General features: G+C 45.8%; 1 protein-coding gene across 1 annotated transcript in view; it reads left to right on the forward strand.

Annotated features, from left to right (window-relative positions):
- The first annotated feature begins 3,094 nt into the window (after window positions 1–3,094).
- The window catches only part of cyp7a1b (cytochrome P450, family 7, subfamily A, polypeptide 1b), a 114,374-nt gene continuing 92,350 nt past the window's right edge, over window positions 3,095–25,118 (forward strand). Inside the window, exon 1 of the mRNA XM_085992993.1 lies at window positions 3,095–3,526. Coding sequence (XP_085849119.1) covers window positions 3,444–3,526 — 83 coding nt within the window. The 5' untranslated portion in view covers window positions 3,095–3,443. The remainder of the gene's footprint in view (window positions 3,527–25,118) is intronic.

Consider the following 25,118-nt stretch of genomic DNA (forward strand, 5'->3'; position numbering starts at 1 on the left):
GGATTGGGGGTAATATACTAGCATGGATTCAGGATTGGTTAATGGACAGAAAACAGAGAGTAGGAATAAACAGATCATTTTCGTGTTGGCAGGCTGTAACTAGTGGGGTACTGCAAGGATCGGTGCTTGGGTCTCAGCTATTCACAATCTACATCAATGATTTGGATGAGGGGACCAAATGTAATATATCCAAGTTTGCTGATGATACAAAGCTGGGTGGGAATGTAAGTTGTGAGGAGGATGCAAAGAGGCTTCAAGGGGATATAGACAGGCTAAACGAATGGGCAAGAACATGGCAAATGGAATATAATGTAGAGAAATGTCAAGTTATCCATTTTGGTAGGAAAATAGAAAAGAGGAGTATTTTTTAAATGGTGAGAGATTGGGAAATGTTGGTGTTCAGAGGGACCTGGGTGTCCTTGTACACGAATCACTGAAAGTTAACATGCAGGTACAGCAAGCAATTAGGAAAGCAAATGGTATGTTGGCCTTTATTACAAGAGGATTTGAGTATAAGAGTAAAGAGATCTTACTGTAATTATATCGGGCCTTGGTGAGATCACCTGGAGTATTGTGTACAGTTTTGTTCTCCTTACCTAAGGAAGGATATACTTGCCATAGAGGGAGTGCAACAAAGGTTCACCAGACTGGTTCCTGGGATAGGGGGATTGTCCTATGAGGAGAGATTGAGTAGATTAGGCCTATGTTCTCTAGAGTTTAGAAGAGTGAGAGGTAATCTCATTGAAACATACAAAATTCTTACAAGGCTTGACAGGGTAGATGCAGGTAAGATATTTTCCCCTGGCTGGGGAGTCTAGAACCAGGGGTCACAGTCTCAGAATAAGGGATCGGCCATTTAGGACTGAGATGAGGAGAAATTTCTTCATTCAGAGGGTGGTGAATCTTTGGAATTCTCTACCCCAGAGGGCTGTGGAGGCTCAGTCGCTGAGTATATTCAAGACAGAGATTGACAGATTTTTGAATATTAAGGGAATCAAGGGATATGGGGATAGTGCAGGAAAGTGGAGATGAGGTAACCTCCCTTTCTCTCCAAAGTCCTTGAACGTGTCGTCGCCTCACAAATCCGCGCTCATCTTTCCCGCAATTCCATGTTTGAATCCCTCCAATCAGGTTAGCTGCCCTGCCCCTGTACTGAAATAGCTCTCGTCAAAGTCACAAATGACATCCTTTGTGACTGTGACAATGGTAAACTATCCCTCCTCGTCCTTCTTGACTTGTCTGCAGACTTTGACATGTTTGACCATTCCATCCTTCTCCAACGCCTCTCCACCATCATCCAGCTGGGTGGGACTGCACTCGCTTGGTTCCATTCTTATCTATCTAATCGTAGCCAGAGAATCACCTGCAACAGCTTCTCTTCCCGCTCCTGCATCGTTACCTCTGGTGTGCCCCAAGGATCTATCCTTGGCCCCCTCCTATTTCTCATCTACATGTTGCCCCTTGGCGATGTCATCCAAAAACATGGTGTCAGTTTCCACATGTACGCTGATGACACCCAGCTCTACCTCACTACCTCTTCTCTCGACCCCTCCACAGGCTCTAAATTGTCAGACTGCTTGTCCGACATCCAGTTCTGGATGAGCAGAAATTTTCACCAACTAAATATTGGGAAGACCGAAGCCATTGTTTTCGGTCCCTGCCACAAACTCTGTTCCCTAGCCACTGACTCCATCCCTCTCCCTAACATCTGTCTGAGGCTGAACCACACTGTTCGCAACCTTGGTGTCATATTTGACCCTGAAATGAGCTTCTGACCACATATCCGCAGCATAACAAAAACAGCCTATTTCCACCTCCATAACATCGCCTGTCTCCGCCCTTGTCTCAGCTCAATCGCTGCTGAAACCCTCATCCATGCCTTTGTTACCTCTAGGCTTGACTATTCCAATGCACTCCTGGCTGGCCTCCCACATTCTGCCCTATGTAAACTTGAGGTCATCCAAAACTTGGCTGCCCGTGTACTAACTCGCACCAAGTCCTGTTCACCCATCACCCCTGTGCTCACTGACCTACATTGGCTCCTGGTTAAGCAACACCTCGATTTCAAAATTCTCATCCTTGTTTTCAAATCCCTCCAAGGCCTCGCCCCTCCCTATCTCTGTAATCTCCTTCAGCTCCACATCACCCCGAGATATCTGCGCTCCTCTAATTCTGCCCTCTTGAGCATCCCTGATTATAATAACTCAACCATTGGTGGCCGTGCCTTCTGTTGTCTAGGCCCTAAGCTCTGGAATTCCCTGCCTACACCTCTCCGCCTCGCTACCTCTCTTTCCTCCTTTAAGATGCTCCTTAAAACCTTCCTCTTTGACCAAGTTTTGGTCACCCGCCCTCATTTATCCTTATGTGGCTCGGGGTCACATTTTTTGTCTTACAATACTCCTGTGCAGCGCCTTGGGACGTTTTACTACATTAAAGGTGCTATATAAATACAAGTTGTTGTTGTTGTAGATGGCCAGCCATGATCTTATTGAATGGCGGAGCAGGCTCGAAGGGCCAAATGGCCTACTCCAGCTCCTATTTCTTATGTTCTTATGTTGTCATACCCGAATCCGGTGTCTAGTTCGATGCCGGGTTGTGCGTTCGGCTTTATTCTTATTATTATAGTTTTTTGTCGCGGTTTTGATGCAACTGAGTGGCTTGTTAGGCCATTTCAGAGGGCAGTTAAGAGTCAACCACATTGCTGTGGGTCTGGAGTCACATATAGACCAGACTGGGTAAGGACATTAGTGAAAAAGATGGGGTTTTATGACAATCCGGCAGTTTCATGGTCACCATTACTGATACTAGCCTTTTATTCCAGATTATTTAATTAATTAGCTGGATTTAAATTCCCCAGCTGCTGTGGTGGGATTTGAATGTACAGCTGAGCCCAACCTCATATAAATCAACAGAAATTATCTTGTTCCCATATTAAAAAATCTATCATCTATATGAAATTTTAAAAACTGTTGTAAAATTATCCAGAAGGCATAATTTTAAATATAAAACTGAAAAAAATTCTGGCTAAGTCTGTTGAATCCAGCAATCAAACCAAAAGGTGCTGACGTATTGACAAAACTGTTCCCGAATCTGCACCCTCCTTTTTTCCACGCCCAGATCCTTTTCATTATTTTAAATTATTCAGCTACAAAGATGTTGCGGCATTGGGTCTGCATATTTGTTCCTCTCCCTGCGTAACTTGCTGTGCAAAGTTCACAAAACCCGTGAGTTTAAGTCTTGACGTGGGTTTTCATTTATTTTCTATCGCCGAAAGGACTTCACCCTTGTTCGATTGCCGCAACTGCTTCGTATGTTTTGCAACTTAAATTCAATGAAGTGAATCAAGGAACTTTGGCGGATCAGAAAGATCGGCAGGGAAGAGCAAAGGCTGCAACAACCTCTGCTGCTGTCACCACCCGTTGTTCCTGACAAATTATCCAACAATGGCAGATCTGGGTGCCTGGATTGCGAGTCTCTTGGCCGGGCTGTCTCTCGGCTGGTTCCTGCTGCTAAGGAACAGGAGAAGGCAAGTGCAGATTTGTGTTGCTGTCTCTTTTCTAGAGCCTTGGCAAAATCGTTGTAGCAGTAGAAACCGTCCCTTTGCAGTTAAACAAACATCGATTTGTAAATCACAGAATCATAGAATTTTATTTCACAGAAGACTAAACAGCCCATGCCATCCAAGCAGGCTTTCTGAAAGAACTATTCACTTCGTCTCGTTCCCATGCCCTTTCCCCATAGCATTTATTTATTGTTTCTTTTTCAAAACTGTATCCACATTCCTTATAAAAAAAACTATTATGGATTCTGCTACCATCAGTGTTTCTGATTGAGCTTTCCAGGGCTGATTCTCCTGTCCAGAATGGCCTGTTTGTGCCAGGTTAAAGGGTGTTACAGAAAAGAAATGGGGTGGGCAGCAGCAGGAAGCTCTCAGGAGAATTTCGATGCCATGAGTCACAATCCCTTCTGTGTTATTTTGTGGAGCTAATGCTGGGAAAATGCCTGCATAGAAGCTGTGTGGAAACTAAGTGTTGGGAGTTTCAAGAGTTGCTATCAGGCTACAGGATCTTTAAAGGGGAAGTTAGCAACTTCACAACGATGCAAGTTGTTGGGACAGATTTTTCTGTTTAAAAAAAAAATCGCACGGAAAGCCGACACGGCTCAGAAAACTAGCCACGCCCCCAGATCTAATTAATCACCATGGTGAGTTTCTGCTAATTGTGCCCATTTGCGGCCCTTTGTGGAGAACACAGTGGCATAGTGGTTAGCACTGTTGCCTCACAGCGCCAGGGACCCGGGTTCAAATCTGGCCTCGGGCGACTGTCTGTGTGGAGTTTGCACATTCTCCCTGTGTCTGCGTGGGTTTCCTCCGGGTGCTCCGGTTTCCTCCCACAGTCCAAAGATGTGCAGGTTAGGTTGATTTGGCTATGATAAATTGACCCTTAGTGTTAGGGGATTAAATACGTGGGGTTACGGGGATAGGGTGGGATATGTGTCGGTGCAGGCTCGATGGGCCGAAATGGCCTCTATCTGCACTGTAGATTCTGTGATTCTGTGATAAGAACATAACATAAGAAATAGGAGCAGGAGTAGGCCATTTGGCCCTTCGGGCCTGCTCCGCCATTCAATGAGATCATGGCTGATCTTCTACCTCAACTCCACTTTCCTGCACTCTCCCAATATTCCCTTGATTCCCTTAATATCCAAAAATCTATTGATCTCTGTCTTGAATATACTAATATACTCAACGACTGAGCCTCCACAGCCCTCTGGGGTAGAGAATTCCAAAGATTCACCACCCTCTGAGTGGAGAAATTTCTCCTCATCTCAGTCCTAAATGGCTGACCCCTTATTCTGCAACTGTGACCTCTGGTTCTAGACTCCCCAGCCAGGGAAACATCCTCCCTGCATCTACCCTGTCAAGCCCTGAAAGAATTTTGTATGTTTCAATGAGATCACCTCTCATTCTTCTAAACTCCAGAGAATATAAGAAACATAAGAAATAGGAGCAGGAGTCGGCCATTTGGCCCTTCGAGCCTGCTCCGCCATTTCAGTAAGATCATAGCTGATCTTCTACCTCATCTCCACGTTCCTGCACTATCCCCATATCCCTTGATTCCCTTAATATTCAAAAATCTATTGATACAGGCCTAGTCTACTAAATATCTCCTCATAGGGCAATACCCCATCCCAGGAGCCAGCCTGGTGAACCTTTGTTGCACTCCCTCTATGGCAAGTACATCCTTCCTTAGGTAAGGAGACCAAAACTGTACACAATACTCCAGGTGTGGTCTCACCAGGGCCCTATATAATTGCAGTAAGGAGGCTCTTAAAATTAATACTTTTTTGGGGGGGGAGGGCACTAATAGGCATAATATATTTTAAAAATTAGTTCACTAAGAAACTGACAACTGTATACCAATTCAACTAGTAAATGGTTCTGTATAGTTTTTTAAAGTCATTTTAGTTATATAAAATCAGGTTACTTGCAGGTGGACTAGACACTCTGATTAAAAATGCTTATTTTTTGTGATAAACCCATTTTCAGCTGTATTAATAAAACTGCACCAGGTTACCACTCTTAAATAGATCAGGGAATATTTATACTGTAAATGCAATTTTTAAAAAAAATTGCTTTCTAAAAGGCTGCCTGATTGTGCTGGCTCATGGAAGATTTTATGTTCGCCAATGTGCAATAGAGATTGAAAGGAAACTTGAGTAAAAAATTCAATTCAGAAAACTAGCGCAATTTTGAGCATAATGTGCGCCTGTGTTTAGGTATTGGGTTCAGTGATGGTGCAGAGTTCTTGTTGCAGCAGGTGGGAGGGGTTTTGCTGCTGTCACAAACAGTGGCCACTGGTGCAAAATTCTCTTTTGTCATTATGATTAGTAGATATAGAGACTCCTCTTCCCAAATGAAAACAGCCCCAAAGGCACCACTAAGATATGTGAATGGCTCACTGACCATAATGTTACATGCTTTTTTGGGAGCATCCCCATCACAGTATGCCCTGGTTTCTATGGCACAGCATGGGTATCCAGATTGCCTGTACCTGGCAAGATGCTACCAACTATTTCTGCAGGCTCTGGCATGCCTATTTGGAAATGAATGTGGGGAACTGTCTTCTCAGTCCTTCCTTATTTCTCTCTCAACTCTTTTTCCCCTCCTTTCTGTCTCTCTGCCTTTCTGCCTCTCTCTCCCCCTTTCACACCTTTCTTTCACTTTCACTGCATTTCCTTCTGGACAAACTGCTTCCCTAAGACTTTTTGACTTTCTTCCTCTCTTTTCTTCTTATAATTCCTCAGCCTTAGCCAATGATGCACCTTATGCAGCCACCCCTGCTTTGCTTAACTGGGTTAGTATGTTGGTGAAATGGGTGAGGTGTTTATCTGATCTGACTGAAAATGGTGTAGTATCCATGTAACCTATAGCCTGTCAAAATGGAATCTTTCAGCCACTACAATAGGGCGGATGCATTCTGCATCTTGATGGGCATGACCATAAATCCATATACCCCTGATTGTGTGACAAAGCCGATTGAGTCACTATGCTTATTGGCTCCAGCTAATAACCTTTTGTTAGGTATAGAATCATCAGATACTGGGTACTCCCTAACTTCTAAAGGATCTTCTCTGTGCGAGGTGTAGAGCAAGCATCCACCACTGTCGGGTTATTTAGTTACTGACAATCTACACAGAACCGTGTGGTCAGCGACCTATACTGCCTGTCATGCCACGCATTCTGGGATGGCTGCATTCCTCTCAGGTTCAGAATTTCCTGCACTTTTCTAGCTACATGTTCCCTCACCTTAGGTATATGTATTGCTTCACCTAATTTAAAGTTCCTGTTTTTATATTGTGGACAAACTGCTTTGCCCAAGAATAGTGACTGAAGCCATAGCAACATTTTCCCAGCTTACGTTTTCTGTGGGGGAGATATTGAGCTGAAAGAGTGATCTGAGGAATCCCGTTTACTTTCTGAGACCCTGTGCCATTAGTGGAGCTTTGTACACAGCAGATGACTTATTGAAAAAGCATGGGTACACTATGTATGATTTTACACTCATTAGTGCACCTGTGATTTTTTTGATAAACTGCCCATTGCCTGTGAGGCCTGCCAATTACTCAGGGCTTCAGAAAATTCACCCACTTTCTTCGCCCTCCTCTGAGGTGACCATGACAGATGGGGCCATTTGTTCTTGCATGAGATAAAGTTTTAGCTTATTCCTGATGATATATTATTCCATGGATGATGGACACCCTCTGGTATCATGCTAAAGTGGCCTGCTGATACTCATTAAGATCACAAGAAAAGAATGGCTACTTGGGCAAGATATTGGAGGATATCCTTTGTCTACAAAATCATTCACCAGCATGACTGACTACAACAACAACTTGTATTTATATAGCAGCTTTAACATAGTAAAACGTCCCAAGGCGGTTCGCAGGAGCATTATCAAACAAATTTTGGCACCGAACCACACAAGGAGATATTAGGGCAGTTGGGAGTCAGGTTTTAAGGAGCATCTTAAAGGAGGAAAGAGAGGCAGAGAGAGGTTGAGTGAGGGAATTCCAGAGCTTAGGGCCTTGGCAGCTGAAGGCACGGCCGCCAATGGTGGAGCAATTAAAATCAGGGATGTGCAAGAGGCCAGAATTGGAGGAGCACAGATATCTCGGAGAGTTGTAGATCTGGAGGAGACGACAGAGATAGGGAGGGGTGAGGCCATGAAGGGATTTGAAAACAAGGGTGAGAAATTTAAAATCGAGGCGTTGCTTAACCAGGAGCCAATGTAGGTCAGCAAGCACAGGGGTGATGGGTGAACGGGACTTGGTGCAAGTTAGGACATGGGCAGCAGAGTTTTGGATGACCTCAAGTTTACAGAGGGTGGAAGATGGGAGGCCAGCCAGGAGTGCATTGGAATAGTCAAGTCTAGAGGCAACAATGGCATAGATGAGGGTTTCAGCAGCAGATGAGCTGAGGTGGGGTGGATTCGGGCAATGTTACAGAGGTGGAAATAGGCGGTCTTCGTGATGGCGCGGATATGTGGTTGGAAGCTCATCTCGGGGTCAAATACAGAGTGGGATTAAACAGAGTGGACTTGAACAGCTTTGGTTGGGAATTTGGAAAGAGTGGGAATTTCTGGTAAGTATTGGGTAAGTAGAAGCTGTAAAAAGTGAAATTTAGTTTAAGATTTTGATTTTAACATAGAACTTTAAAACGTTAAAAACTGTAGTTAACAGAAGCTGACTGCCAGTGGCAGTTAACTGTCAGTCAGGTGTAAGTGCTTGACTTGAATAGGCTCCAATCACCAGGAGCAGGGGAGCTGAGTCATCACTTGTAAAATGGGTGAGGCTGCAAGTATATAAAAGTAAACATTTCTGCAGAGCACAGAGCGGGATTAAACGGAGTGAACTTGAACAGAGCGCTTTAGTTGGGAATTTGGAGAAGAGTGGGAAGGAGTTGTTGATTTTTGCCTACACTACTTGTAGTTTCAGCAGCAGATGAGCTGAGGTGGGGCGGATTCGGGCAATGTTACAGAGGTGGAAATAGGCGGTCTTCGTGATGGCGCAGATATGTGGTTGGAAGCTCATCTTGAAGTTGGAAGTGCTTTGTGTTACAGGTAGAGCAGAGTAGAGGTTTGGGTAAAAATAAACAGTGTGAATCAGGAAGGGACAGAGAGAGTAACAAAGGTAATAAGGCATCAGTGACTAAGGTGACATCAGGGAAAAAGAGAAATAAGTCAAAGCTAAAGGCACTATATCTGAATGCATGAAGCATTCACAACAAAATAGATGAATTAATAGCGCAGATAGAAATGAACATATTTGATCTAATAGCCATAACGGAGACGTGGTTGCAAAGTGGCCAAGGTCGGGAACTAAATATTCCAGGATACATAACTTTTAGAAGAGATAGGCAAAATGGAAAAGGAGGAGGGGTCACCCTGATAATAAAGGATGGGATAAAGACCGTAGAAAGAAAGGATCTTAGCTCTGAAAATCAAGAAGTAGAATCAGTTTGGGTGGAGCTAAGAAACAGCAAGGGGCAGAAAACATTGGTGGGAGTTGTTTATAGGCCCCCAAACAGTAGTTGTAATGTAGGGCAGAATATAAATCAGGAAATTAGAGGTGCATGTAACAAGGGTAATACGGTAATCATGGGGGACCTTAATCTACATATAGACTGGACAAACCAAATTTGCAGTAATAGGGTGGAGGACGAATTCATGGAATGTATGCAAGATAGTTTTCTAGATCAGTATGTTGAGGAACCAACTAGGGAACAGGCTATTTTAGATCTAGTATTGTGCAACGAGAAAGGGTTAATTAATAACCTTGTAGCAAAGGAGCCTTTAGGGAAGAGTGACCATAATATGATAGAATTTTATATTGAGTTTGAAAGTGACTTAGTTAAATCAGAAACTAGGGTCTTAAATCTAAACAAAGCAAACTACGTAGGTATGAGGGGTGAGTTGGTTAAGGTAGATTGGGAAACTACATTAAAAGGTATGACAGTGGACGAGCAATGGCTAGCATTTAAAGAATTATTACATAATTTACAACAAATATACATTCCTTTAAGGCACAAAAACACCACAGGAAAAGTGGTCCAACCGTGGCTAACAAGAGAAGTTAAAGATAGTATTAAATCAAAGGAAGAGGCTTATAATGTTGCCAAAAAGACTAGGATTAGGAGGATTTTAGAATTCAGCAAAGGAGGACCAAGAAATTGATAAAGAAAGGGAAAAAAGAATCAGAGTAAACTAGCGAGAGACATAAAAGTAGACTGTAAAAGCTTCTACAGGTATGTAAAAAGGACAAGATTAGCAAAAGTAAATGTGGGTCCCTTACAGGCTGAGACAGGAGAAATTATAATGGGGAATAAGGAAATGGCAGGGAAATTAAACAAATACTTTGTGTCTGTCTTCACGGAAGAAGACACAAAAAACTTACCAGAAATAGTGGACAACTTAGGGTCTAACGAGAATGAGGAACGGAAAGATATTAGTATTAGTAAAAAAGTAGTACTGAAGAAATTAATGCGACTGAAAGCCAATAAATCCCCTGGAAATGATGGCCTACATCCTAGGGTTTTGAAAGAGGTGGCTATAGAGATAGTGGATGCATTGGTTGTCATTTTCCAAAATTCCATAGATTCTAGAACAGTTCCCGCAGATTGGAAGGTAGCAAATGTAACCCCACTATTTAAGAAAGGAGGGAAAGAGAAAACGGGGAACTACAGACCAGTTAGCCTGACATCAGTAGTAGGGAAAATGCTAGAATCTATTATTAAGGACGTGGTAACAGGGCACTTAGAAAATAATAATAGGATTGGGCAGAGTCAACACGGATTTATGAAAGGGAAATTGTGTTTGACAAATCTGTTGGAGTTTTTTGAGGTTATAACTAACAGAATAGATAAGGGGGAACCAGTGGATGTGGTGTATTTGGATTTTCAGAAGGCATTCAATAAGGTGCCACACAAGAGGTTATTAAACAAAATTAGAGCTCATGGAATTGGGGGTAATATATAAGCATGGATTGAGGATTGGTTAACAGACAGAAAACAGAGAGTAGGAATAAACGGGTCATTTTTGGGTTGGCAGGCTGTAACTAGTGGGCTACCGCAAGGATCAGTGCTTGGGCCAAATGTAATACAGGTAGACTATCCTTTATCCGCACTTCTGAAAACCTCTGAAAACCTCAAATTATTTTGTGGAGCGTAAGTCGTGCGCACGACATAACCCGAGTGGCGCCAAACATGACCCGACGCGGCCGATGCTTTTCTGACCTGATTTGCGGGCCAGCTTAGCGTAGGAGTCAGCCGATATCCGGCTTTCCCACATTTGGCGGCGGCAGTCGAGCCCCAGACCCTCGCTAAGTCAAGGAATTCAGATACGGAGCAGGGGGAGCTGTAAACAGACTGGGAGCGGCAGCACAGAAAAGCAGGAAGGGGAATGAGATACGGAGCAGGGGGAGCTGTAAACAGACTGTGAGCGGCAGCACAGAGAAGCAGGAAGGGGAATGAGACACGGAGCAGGGGGAGCTGTAAACAGACTGTGAGCGTCAGCACAGAGAAGCAGGAAGGGGAATGAGACATGGAACAGTCGCAAGAGGTAGCCTGAACTTTTAAAATTTATATTAAATACAAATACTAATTACCAAATTAATTTAATGTTCAGAGTTTCCCAGTCTGAAATAATACCTTCTGAAATCCAAAAATTTCCGAAAACCGAAACACAGCTGGTCCCAAGGTTTTCGGATAAGGGATAGTCAACCTGTATATCCAAGTTTGATGATGATACAAAGCTGGGTGGGAATGTAAATTGTGAGGAGGATGCAAGGAGACTTCAAGGGGATAAAGACAGGCTAAGTGAGTGGGCAAGAACATGGCAAATGGAATATAATGTGGAGAAATGTCAAGTTATCCACTTTGGTAGGAAAAATAGAAAAGCAGAGTATTTTTGAAATGGTGAGAGATTGGGAAATGTTGGTGCTCAGAGGGTCCTGGGTGCCCTTGTACATGAATCACTGAAATTTAACATGCAGTTACAGCAAGCAATTAGGAAAGCAAATGGTATGTTGGCCTTTATTACAAGAGGATTTGAGTATAAGAGTAAAGACATCTTACTGCAAAAAGCAGGACAAATCTAATCCAGCCAATTACCGCCCTATCAGTCTGCTCTCAATCATCAGCAAAGTGACGGAAGGTGTCATCGACAGTGCTATCAAGCGACACATACTCACCAATAACCTGCTCACTGATGCCCAGTTTGGGTTCCACCAAGACCACTTGGCTCCCCGACCTCATTACAGCCTTGGTCCAAACATGGACAAAGAGCTGAATTCCAGAGGTGAGGTGAGAGTGACTGCCCTTGACATCAAGGCAGCATTTGACTGAGTGTGGCATCAAGGAGCCCTAGTAAAACTGAAGTCAATGAGAATCGGGGAAAACGCTCCACTGGCTGGAGTCATACCTAGCACAAAGGAAGATGGTTGTGGTGGTTGAAGGCCAATCATCACAGCCCCAGAACATCGCTGCAGGAGTTCCTCAGGGCAGTGTCCTAGGCCCAACCATCTTCAGCTGCCTCATCAATGACCTTCCCTTCAACATAAGGTCAGAAATGGGGATGTTCGCTGATGATTGCATAGTGTTCAGTGCCATTCACAACTCCTCAGATAATGAAGCAGTCCATGCCCGCATGCAACAAGACCTGGACGACGTTCAGGCTTGCGCTGTTAAGTGGCAGGTAACATTCATGCCACAGAAGCGCCAGGCAATGACTATCTCCAACAAGCGAGGGTCTAAACACTGCCCCATGACATTCAATGGCATTATCATCACCGAATCCCCCACTATCAACATCCTGGGGGTCACCATTGACCAGAAACTTAACTGGACCGACCACATAAATACTGTGGCAACAAGAGCAGGTCAGTGCAAGGTATTCTGCGGCGAGTGTATCACCTCCTGACTCCCCAAAGCCTTTCTACCATCTACAAGGCACAAGTAAGGAGTGTGATGGAATACTCTCCACTTGCCTGGATGGGTGCAGCTCCAACAACACTCAAGAAGCTCGACACCATTCAGGACAAAGCAGCCCGCTTGATTGGCACCCCCCTACCACCTTAAACATTCACTCACTCCACCACCGGTGTAACATGGCTGCAGCGTGTACCATCTACAAGATGCACTGCAGCAACTCGCCAAGGCTTCTTCGGCAGCACCTCCCAAACCCGTGACCTCTTCCACCTAGAAGGACAAGGGCAGCAGTCTCATAGGAACACCAGCACCTCCAAGTTCCCCTCCAAATCACACATCATCCTGACTTAGAAGTATAGCGACAATGAAGGATCACCACCATCTTCACAAGGGCAATTAGGGATGGGCAATAAATGCTGGCCTTGCCAGTGACGCCCACATCCCATAAAAATGAATTAAAAAAAGAAAAAAAATTTTACGCGAGTGGTTAGGATCTGGAATGCACTGTCTGAAAGGGTGGTGGAGGCAGACTTAATCATGGCTTTCAAAAGGGAGTTGGATAAGTACCTGAAGGAAAAAAAATTGCAGGGCTACGGGAAAGGGCGGGGGAGTGGGACTAGCTGAGGTGCTCTTGCAGAGAGCTGGCATGGGCTCGACGGACCGAATGGCCTTCTTCCGTTTTGTAACCATTCTATGATTCAATGATGAGTTGAAATGGAGGTTGAAATTAGGGAAGGTGAGAAGTTGCTTGGTGCAGAGGCTGAGGTAGGAAAGCAGTGAAGATATCTCAGTGAGAACATTTTTATGGTACTTGGGTAGGCAGTAGAGAATGAGGATTTTAAATGAGAGGCAAGATGGGGGGAACAAGGTGAGATGCTTAAAGGAAGAGAAGGTCCCAGAGGAGTAGGGGGACAGACACAGGTGTGATTTGGTGATGAGAGCCACACCGCCACCGCAGTCTGGGCAGGGCAAGTGGTGGAAGGTATAGCCTGGCGGGGAGACTTCATTTAGGGCAAAGATGTCATCACCCCTCAGCCAGGTTTCCGTCAAGGCCATGATTTCGATGCAATCATCCACAATAAGCTCATTGAATGGCAAGGGCCTTGCTCACAACTGAACGTACATTCTGGAGGTAGATGCGGAGAGGGGCGGTGATAGCTGATCTGCTGCCAGAGTTCACAGGGTCAACACTGGAATGGGTGAGTTGGACTGGGAGGAGGTAGGAAAAATTAGACCCCAGCGGGCACGCTGGGTGGGAAGGTCGGCAAGAGAGTAGGATGGGGTAGTTGGGGTTGCCGCTCGTAAGGGGGCAGCAATGAGTGCATCGATGGGCCCTTCAGAGGATGCCAAGAGAGACACAGAGGAAAGCTGTAGGCTTATCTAAGAGGAAGTCAATCCTGGGATGGCAGCAGGAGAGGAGTAAGGTCGAGGAGTGCTGATGGGTTGGGGTAGGGATTTGGGAGGGCAGAGTACTCGGGAGGGGAGAAATGAAAGGAGGCATGATGACAGGAGAGAGGGGTCTAGGAGGGGTAAAGAGAAAAGAAGTAAAAACGGGGGAGAAAAAAGTGGAAGTGATGGGCTCGGATCCGGAGCAGCAGCCAAAACGCAGACGTGAATAAACACATGGAAAACTCAAGTTACATAGGCCTGGTTACATAGCAAGATTATGATACATATATCCTGGTAATAAACGGGTAATAGAGAGTTACAGTAGCATAATGGTTAGGTTACTGGACTAATAATCCAGAGGCCTGGACTAATCAGATACATGAGTTGAAATCCCACCATGACAGCTGGGGAATTTATGGGATAATATAATAGAAGTGTTTGAAGTTATGAAAGGCTTGGACAGGGGAGATAGAGGCAGACTGTTTCTAGTAGTTGAGGGGTGAAGAACGAGGAGCCACATATTCAAGATTAAATGCAAGAGATTTTAGAGCTGAGGGCAGGAGAAATTTCTTCTCACAGAGATCTGTGAGGATGCAAAATTCACATCTGAGGTTAATGGTTGAGGCAGAAAGTATGTTAACAGGGTAGGTATATGTGATTAGAACTATTTGCTTGCATGGAAGATAAGTGCTGATATGGACTGGTTGGGCCAAATGGCCTGTTTCTGTGTTGTAACTTCTATATAGAGTAGTTTGAAACGATGGGTTCCTTATTTTTTGCACATCTTTTCTTTTGTTCTACTTGAGCTGTTGCGAAACTCCTTTGCTGATTTTTGGTTTGAGTAGTCATTCTGAGGTGGCATGTATTGTTTTTGATCTGCAGTCCAGCAACAATTATGCTGGTGACTCTACACCATCTCTAGGCATGCTGCAGTAATGAAACCGGGCTAGATGCACTAAGACCTGGGGGGAAAAATTCAGTTGGTAGCGCCACCCATTAGTGCCTTAAGAGGGCGCTAAGTGGGGCGCAAAGCAACTAGCGCCCGGGCGTGCCGATATTTGCGCCTCTCGTGAAATTGACCGGACATTTTGTGGCGGCACTAAACAATACCGTCACGATCTGCGCTGGCAGATCGTGACATCAGTCGAGTGCGCAACGCCCCGTTAGCGCCGCGGACCGGAAATTGAGTGGCGCCCCCTGCCTTACCGCCTGCCGCTAGCAATGACAGGTTGAGGGGAGCGTTCTGCTGTCAGAAAAGGACTAGGGGAGCGCTATCTAAAGGCGACCACTTCCTGCCTTTTTTTTGTCGGTGACATTTTTGCACCACACATTCTGAGAGAGAGAGAGAGACTTCTGGAGAGATTCAACGCTGTGTGAAGGAATTTTGGGTACTGTGCAGCACTTTGCAGGTTGATTTTGATCTGCCCTTGTATCGATTTAGAAGAGACTATGGGGTCTGCACTCTGAGCTCTTTTCCTGGTTCTCTCCATTGTTCTTTCCAGCAGATTTGATGTACAGGTCCCTCCAGGCTGAGATTCAGGCCGAGATTCAAGGCTGCAATGAGCAGGATGTGGAGGGAGAGTAAGATCTACCCTCCCCTTTAATGTAAAAACAGAAAATGCAGGAGAAACTCAGCAGGTCAAGCAGCATCTGTGAAGAGAGAAACAGATTTAATGTTTCAGGTCGATGACCATTCGTCAGAACTCCCCTTTAAGAACTGAATGGTGCCAGTGTGTCTGTTACATTGCTGACTGAAATCTCATGAGCTTCACCAGCGCTGTGAGGTAGCGCCTCGCTCCTCGGCCTTAGCGCCTTAAGAGAGTTGTGTAGCACCTGATTTAGCGCTCCAATCATCTCCAGGGGCGATAAAAGCTAAGTTTGCTGTTGGAGGCGATAATTAGCGCCAGGCGCTAATCTTTGCACCCGGCCGATAATTGCGCCCCAAATGGGGCGATACCGAATTTCTCCCCCCTGATCTTTTGCTTTCTTCAGCAATTTTTTTGGGGCATTTGGAATAGCTTTCTCAGCTTTTCCATTGGATTTTTGGGTTCTTTTGTGATGAGGTTGTGTGGGTCAAACTATTGGTTTTGCAAAATTATCTGAAACTACTTTAACTGGGAAACCATATCTAACAAACTGCTACTTGGAAAGTGCAATCACGTTTGAACTCTTGGCACTAAGTTAACTTACTGAATTCAAAACAATTTGAGAAATAGTTCAGAATTAATAAATATTGATTGTAATGAAAGTGAAATACAGCAGTCCTAGCTTTCTGCGTCAGTCTACTTAGAATGTCATAAACTTTGGCCGCGAATTTGCCGGCGTTCAGAGGGCGGGGTTGGATGCAGGTCGGGAGTAAAAATCAAAATGATTGCCGGTTTGCGAACCCGCCACCATCCCGCCTCCGCGCAACTTTGCAAAGTGTCGGGTCTGTGAGTCCCGATCTGACCCGACACCAAACGACGGGAGAGGCACTTAACTGCCTAGATAATGCTTTTTTAACCGGCTCTTCCTATTTTAAGAAATTTTCAGCGTGTGGTTCGTCATGCGACAAACACGGCAGATGATTGTGCCGGGTTCAGCAAGGATCTGAATTGTTGACAGCTGCTCCTGCAGCATAAAAGCGGAGGTGCAACATGGCTGACTTTCAGATGACAGAACTTTGTGCTTTGAGGTTTTGGAACACATTTTGCAGGTCTTTTGAGATTGAGGGGGTGAAATTCAGTTGGCAGTGCCTTAAGAGGGCGCTAAGTGGGTCACAAGCCAACTGGCGCCCGGGCGCGGCACTGTCCACGCCTCCCACTAAATTCCGCAGGACGCTAGTGGTGGCACTATCCGTTAGCGCTGCGCCACTACCAATGACGTCATCGGTGTGCGCAGCGCCCCACTGACGCCCCGGCCGCGATATTTGGCAGCGCCCCCTGATTTACCGCCAGACGCTATGTACGACCGGTTCAGGGGGGCCTACCTGCGGCCGGGGAGGCGCAAATTAAAGGAGAGGTGTGGGGCGGCCATTTTTGTTGTTGGCCGCCTGCCAGCACCTGCCTGCGCAGCCGTCCCCGGCCTCCTGAACCCCCCCCCCCCCCCCCCGCGGAGTGCCGGCTGCGTTCCAAGAGCCTGGCACTTCTCCTCGGTGCCAGGCTCTTTTGCCTGCACTCGCGATCCTCAGGGGCCCAGCTGGGCCCCAGATCGCGCTGCACAAGGCCCCTCCCCTTTAAGAAGGGGAGGAAGGCCTGCAATACCGCAGCGCGATGTGCCGCAGCGTCACGATATTCAGTCGCAGCGCCCCAAGAGGGATGCGGGGCACCTCCAGTAGCGCCGTGCTTCCCTTTGGGGCGCTACCACTCAATTTCCGGCGGACGGCCGCGAATGCTCCCGGGGCGCTACTTTTAGCGCCCTGGTGAGGCTGGCGCCCAAACGGGGCTATACTCAATTTCTCCCCCTGAGTGTTTAAGCTGAGATCCATATGCATTGTGACCTCCTTGGAAGACCCTCTGGCCACATTGACTGAGCGCTTATAATATCTCTTCCTCAACTGAGATATATACCAGCGGAATGGGAACCATCTCATTCTGGCCCTCGGAATTGGAGGAAGAGCAGCCGCGGCAGCAGCAGAACCAGCCACAACAGCTGCAGCAACAACAGGAGCGCCAACCTTCTCCTCAGCCACCTGATGCTGCACAGGGCAGGGGCCGTCAGCGCAGGGCTGCACCTCGCCGCAGGAGATTCCCCCAACACAGGGTTTACAGGCTGAGGATGAACTTCCTCAACATGAGTGAGTAGCATTGCCAAAGGAGGCTGAGACTTTCATGAGAGGTAGTCGCTGACATCTGCACAATGCTGCACCAACACCTGGAGCCCAGAGGAGCGGGTGGCCACTCGTTACAAGTGGTTGTCAAAGTCACCATCACACTCAACTTCTTTGCATCAGGGTCCTTCCAGGGATCATCAGCGGCATCTCTCAATCAGCCGCACGCACTTGCATCACGCAGGTTACCGATGCCCTCTTTGCAAAGGTGCACAATTACATCCACTTCTCCACAGATGAAGCAAGCATAACCACGCGTGCGGTTGGCTTTGCAAATATGGCAGGCTTCCCAAGGGTGCAGGGCGTCGTAGACTGCACACATGTGGCCATTAGAGCACCCCATCACAAACCAGCTCTATTTGTCAACTGCAAGGGCTTCCACTCCCTTAACGTCCAGCTGCTGTGTAACCACAGGAAGAACATTATGCATGTTTACGCCAAGTTCCCTGGCAGTTGCCATGACTCATTCATCCTTCGGCAGTCTACTGTGCCTCAGCGCTTCAATCCACCAAGACAACTTTCCAGATGGCTACTTGGAGACAAGGGCTATCTCCTGAAAAAGGGGCTAATGACACCGATGAGGAGGCCATCAAACAAAGCTGAGGAGCGGTACAATGTGAGCCACATTTCCACCAGATGCATCATTGAGCAAACCATTGGCTCGCTCAAAATGCAATTTAGATGCTTCAACAGATCTGGTGGAGCCCTATAGTACTCACCAGCCAGGGTCTCCAGAATCATCGTGGTCTGCTGTGCCCTGCACAGCATTGCACAGCAGCATGGCTTACCGCTGCCTGAGGAACAAGTGGCTCAGTGCACAGCCTCCTTGGAAGAGGAGGAGGAGGATGCAGCAGATGAAGGATGCCTTGCGGGGGCAGATGTGCCAATTCCACCAGCATGTGAGCACATTGCTGACCGTGAGGCAAGGGATGCACTTATCCATGCCAGATTCGCGTGATGTGATGCTTTAACCACATGTGGCTGGCACATGGAAATGAATGTCTGACCAACCTTCTTCACACACCATACAGCTTCTGTGCAATAAACTGTGGTTTTCTATCACTCTCAGCACCATCATTATAGATGAAAGGCGCCCTGACCTCTCACTGTGCAACTTCCATTTCTGAGCACACACAGGCCAACTCTTTAAATCTTTGTCATCGCTTTTCTTTAATACATTAATAATAAAGATGACAAACGTTTGTGAAAACACCCAAGTGACTACCGTTGTGATTATTTGTGTGTTAACTTTCTCTTACGTGTGCTTCTATGTGGTTGTTCCCTTCTGGCTTCAGCAGATGTAGAGGCACCTTGCTCACTTGATGCTGCGCCTGCTTTGACGCCTTTGGCATGTGTCCTCTGGGTTTGGGAGCCTGGGAGGGCTCGGCAACAGTCTGCTCCTACTGCAGCTCTGCAGGGGCTGAGACGGCCATCTCAGTTGGGGCTCTGACCAAGGGCTCCGCAGTGGCGTTTGGCAAGGAGCCCACATTTCCTGGTTGTCGACCATCAACATCCCTCTCATGGGTCGCCCGCACTTCACTGCTACCAAGTGGCTGGAGAGCACCTTGCTGCACATCAGTGGGGCCATGAGGACCCATCTCTGTACTGCCAGTCCTCATAACGGGGACGTCCATGTAGCTCTGGTTCCTGTCCTCAATAGATGCCCATCAATCCTCCATATCAGACCATCTATTTAGAAGAGTCACCATGCTCTTTTGAGTCTGGCGATTTATGTCCTCCTTGGAAATTGCCATCCTTTCCATGGCGGCACCTATATTTGCCATTGAGTGCACCACCGCACTGCTCATGTTTGAGATGGACTCCTCCATTCCCTGCACACTCGCAGTTACCGTGGATGCAAACCCTGTCAGAGACTCCTGCACTTGTTCCTGGAGCTCCAGCACCACTCTCTTTCTGGATGGCCCCAGAAGCACAGTGTCTACATGCAGCTGAGCAAAGCTAGGAGCGCCCTGCAACCTCCGACGAGGACTCTCCACTGCTGTCCCTGTCTCCACCATCTGCTGATGCTCACTTATGAGCTGTGATACACCAGGTGACAAAACTACTCTATTTCATGAAGGACCCGCCGAGTTGTGCGTATCTACGCTGGTGCTGGGTGCGCTGAGTCCTGGTGACGCTGCTCCCTCAGAGACTGCAGGTTCCTCTGAGGAGACGTCCGGCTCTTCCTCCTGGAGAGTGGGGAGGGGCGCTCTCGATGGTCCTGTTGGGGAGTAAAGGCATGAGTTAGACATGTGGGGGGAAAATTCGGTTGCTTTGCGCCTCCCATTAGCGCCCTAAGAGGGTGCTAATGGGACGCAAAGCAACTAACGCCCGGGCGCGGCGATGTTTGCACCGCTTGCGAAATTGACCAGACATTTTGCGGGGGCGCTAAACACTACCATCACGATCTCCTGCGCCCGCAGATTGTGATGTCAGTCAAGCGTGCAATGCCCCGGTAGCACCTCGGCCCAGATATTGAGTGGCGCCCCTGCCTTACCACCTGCCACTAGCAACGACAGGTTGAGGGGAGCGTTTTGCAGTCGGGAAGGGACTGGGGAACCGCTATTTTAAGGCGACCGCTTCCTGCCTTCTTTTGTCGGCGACATTTTTGCACCACGCATTCTGAGAGAGAGAGAGAGAGACTTCTGGAGTGATTCAACGCTGTGTGAAGGAGTTTTGGGTACTGAGCAGCACTTTGCAGGTTCATTTTGATTTGACCTTCCTTGCATCGATTTAGAAGAGACTGTGGGGGCTGCACTCTGAGCTCTTTCCCTGGGCCTCTCCATTGTTCTTTCCAGCAGATTTGATGTACAGGTCTCTCCAGGCCGAGATTCAAAGCTGCAATGAGCAGGGTGTGGATGGAGAGCAAGATCGACCCTTTCCTTTAAGAACTGGCCGGCGCCAGTGTGTCTGTGTTCCATTGCTGACTGACATCACATGAGCTTCGCCAGCGCTCTGTGGTAGCACCTCACTCCTCAGCGTTAGCGCCTTAAGAAAGGTGTGTAGTGCCTGATTTAGCACTCCAATCACCTCCAGGGGCGATAGAAGCCAAGTTTGCAGTCAGAGGCGATAATTAGCGCCAGGCGCTAAACTTTGTGCCCGGCCAATAATTGCGCCCCAAACGGGGCGATATTGAATTTTTCTCCGTGATATTTAGGTACCAGAAACATCCTATTGTGCAGATGATCAGAAATCACTCTATGAACATCAGATGCCATTTCAGTCACTCATGAAATATAAATGAGAGGGTTGCAAATCTATTCTGTCACCAGCTTGCTCTAGTGCGCCCATCTCTCCGTCCTCCACTTCCAGATCCTCTGCACCTCCGACTATGTCGAGAGCAGCCTCCTCAGTGTTTGTTAAAGTTGCGAGTGATGGTGGGCATCCTCCTGTCCTCCCTCTCTACCTCTTATTGCGGGCTCTTCTTTTCCTGCAATGAGGGACACAAGTGGAGTTTCAGCGAGATTGATGGAGTGAGTGTAATGATTACATAATATTGAAGCTTAGAGAGAGACAAAGATGGAGTGAGGTGGAAAAACAAAGGTGCCTTCCTGTGCCTTGTTGGTTGTTGTCATTGCATAACACTGAGAGCGAGTGTGAGAGGTGCATAGTAGGATGGTGAAGTGATTCTGTACAGAGAGAGAGGGATAGGTAAGGGTGCAAGGGAAATAAGGGTAAGTTGGGATGTGGAGGAGTAGGTTGACAATGCAGAGTGCTGGTGATGAGAAGAGATGGGAGACACATTGAAGGTAAGTGTGATGTTATACTCACTTTTGCTGAGCATAGCAGATCATTGAACCCTTTTCGGTTTTGCACCCAGGTGCGTGAGCACAACGACCTAGCGCTTACCTCCTCAGCAATTTGCAGCCAAGCTGCCTTTGTCTGCTGAGGAGGCTTCCTCCGGCCATCGGGAGGGAACAGAACCTCCCTGCGCTCTCTTACTCCCTCCATAAGAGAATGGAGGGAGTCATCATCAAATCTAGGAGCAGCCTTCGATCTTGCAGCAGTCATTTTTACAGGACCCGTTTTCAGGAGCAGCATAAACCAAATGAAATGCAAAGGCTACATGGGCCTCTTAAAGCTCCTTAATGGAAGACGTCAGCAGAGGTGAGCAGCACACCCGAACCCACTGATTGGGCCGTGTAGTGCGCACGTCGAGTTTAATAAGCCCAGTTAACTTTAAATCCTGATTTGGGAGCGACTGAAGCCGGCAGCAGGACCAGAAGCCGCCGACCACTCCAACGCGCCTCCGATGGGAAAATCATGGCCATTGAGTGGGTCTTTGCATACTTTCTATACCCACCCTACCTCCGAACCGTCCTCCAGCCCTCTATATCCACAACCCACCTTTTCCATTCCTCTGATTCTAGTCTGTTGTGTGTCCCTGACCCCTTCCTTTGCCCCACCATTGGCGGCAGAACCTTCAGCCTCCTGGATTCCACTTTCTGGTGTTCTCTCCTTAAACCTTTCGGCCACTTCAGTTCCCTCTCCTCCTTTAAAAACCTTCTCAAAACCAAGATTTGGTCACCCCTCCTAATCTTTCCTTTCCAGGCTTGCCATCTGTTTTACATATGCCCTTCTGTGGTGTATTTTGGGACTTTTTTTTACATTAAGGCATTAAATAAAAGGAAGTAATTATAGTTATTCTTGTAGTATGTGTTGCATGTTGGACATGGCTAACCACACCTGCCATTTGTGCCTACATACTAGCCAGACCAAGACATCTCTTTTGAATTTTTCAATTCCTTGGTGGGTTTGATATATTTTTACCAACAGAAATTTTCTCGGGCTGGCAGATACACGAACTTTATGACTTTCGAAGATAAGACACTCTTCAATAATTAATTAATCTCAAAGTCCCAATACTGTTGTAGCATAGGATCATCTTTAGATTTTGACTGTTTTTCCTCAGTTTCTGTAACTGTCAAACTGTTACAACACTGTTACGGATTTGCTGTTATATCTCAGTATTGTTTCTTATTTGTGAAGGGCCTTTGGATGTTTCTTAAATTAAGAGGCACTATATAAATGCAAGTCATTATCCCTTGTGACATTGGGAGTCAGGATCCCAGGTACACAGGTATTTGATGATCTTTTTGTCACCTGCGTCGTTGGGTTTAGGTATGTAGTTTCAACTTGGCGCATTCGCTACTTGCATCTATGTACCTTTGCAATTTAAGTAAGGTGCTCTGTAGGATCTTATGAAGCATCTTTTTCATAATTGTCTCAAGAGGTTTATGATCCAATTCTTTTGGATATACATATTGGTGGAACTTTTTGCACCCAATTGCTGCAGCTGCAAGTTCTTTTTCTATTTGGACAAATCTGCATTGGATTGGTGTAAATGCGTTGGTTCTCCTGTAGTAGGAATGCAACTGGAAACATCAGTGTGAATGCTGCACATGTTGTAGTATTTCATTACTGGGCATTACACCTCTTCAATTCTCCCATCATACTCATAAATCTAATGCTAAGCCATGTCTTCTTAAGTGTCTTCTTAAGTAGCTTTCTTAATGATTTTGTGACATCTGACAGACGTGTCAGGAATTTGCTTAAGGAATTCACCATGCCAAGATATTGTTGTAGGTCATTTTGGTTGCTGGGTGTTTTCATGTGATTGATTGCTTCTACTTTTTTTCTATCAATTTGAGTGCTGCTGTGAGTAATTGTCCTATGTAACTGACTTTTTGTACTTAAAGCTTGCAATTATTCAATTTAGCTTCAAATTGTGTTCTCTTACTGTTTAGGTTTCTGCCCCCTAATAGACTAAATATACATTGGGCCGGATTTTGTTCTCAGTGGTGTACTGGCCGCGCTAGACGTGCTCCTATCTAGTTATCCAGCAAGTTAAACACTTATTCAAAAATAATTCTTCTGAAGCCGGTTGCTGTTTTGAAGCTTTACTTGAACAAATTTGTGAAACTGTAAACAAAGACAAAGTATGTTTTGTACATAAACTGAGTACTATACATTCAATATTACATAAGATATAAACATATTTACAACAGTAGAATAGACTAATTGTATAACTAACTAACATTTGGACTAACTTCTATAACTATCAAATATTAACCTTTTATAAACATAGTATTATCAAAATATTACTCTGACAACATTGCTATTATGCTAAGGAACAAAGATACTCACAGATATTGCGCTTGGCCTAACATATGAAATCAGATTACATTGGATTGTGAATGGAACCTCTCATGGCAGATTCTCCATTACTCAAGTCAGGTTCTTCCTAGCAAAACTGCTTCCTGGGGTCAACAGGAAGAAAGGTAGGAAGGTCAAATGACCTCTCACAGGAAGAAAGGAACAAAGGTCAAATGACCTCACACAGGAAGAAAGATCAGATGACCTTTCCAGCATACAAACTGTTAACACAATAACCACCACCAGAGGGTGCTATCTGCACACATAAAATGTTCATTGGTCCAGAACAAGTGGTGAACAAACGGGGCCAGCCGTTCATTACACTTGCACTTGCCCACAGACTTTCAATGGGATTTTGCACTGGAACTTACTGTGATTAGAGAGCCATTTCAGCGCAGGTGATCTGGGACCTGTGTGAATGGGGCAAGCAACTGTGTATCTCCTTAATCAATCAGATCTATTGTTAACCAGCTAGATCTAATTTTTTTACATCTCTTCCCCACTCACATTAGTTACAGTACTACAGGGCCACTTAGCAGTTGTAGCTTTATTTTTCAGGCTTTCGATGCTCTGCAAGTATGAAATACTTTCTGTAGATCTAGACTATTTTCTCTCAGCAATCTAATTCTGGATTGATCATCTATTATTCCAACTGCAATTCTGAATTTAATGAGGCAGCCTATGACGGATCTGTACGAACAAGAATTAGATTTTTTGCAAATCTATTACCTATTGATCAATCATTTTTCCTTGAGCTTGAAGCCCAGTATTAAACATAATTCTTATATAATGTTTTGAGGTATGAAATATCCCTCCATTGATACCTGTTGTGTTTGTACCGCTATACACAACTACATAAAATAATAAAGCAGCAGAGACTGAGAGTAACTTTAAGTGACCTTTACTGGGTAACTGGAACTTTGGCACTGACTGTACAAATCGATACGTGTCTGTTATATATGCTCGCAACTAAGGATGTACATCCGCAAAACAAAGTAGTCCCTTCAATGTTGTATACATTACACTTCCTCCCCCTTTAGTTTAATAGTATATTAACTCAAAATTTCTATAATTAACATACAGAGCCTGTCTTTACAGTAACCTTTTGGTTTTCTTAAAAGTAACAAAATTCAAATTCCAACATAACATTTATTTTGTCAACAGCCCTTTTACAAGTCAAGTCTCTGGGGAGGCCTCCTCTGCCTCTCTGGGTAACGTCTCTCCAGACTCTTTTGCTTTGGGGAATGAGACTGTACAGGTACAGGTGCATCAGATGAGCTA

The sequence above is a fragment of the Somniosus microcephalus genome, chromosome 7 (genome assembly GCF_052327205.1).
Source record: "Somniosus microcephalus isolate GS21.2 chromosome 7, FLI_Smic_1.0, whole genome shotgun sequence".
Taxonomy (NCBI): domain Eukaryota; kingdom Metazoa; phylum Chordata; class Chondrichthyes; order Squaliformes; family Somniosidae; genus Somniosus; species Somniosus microcephalus.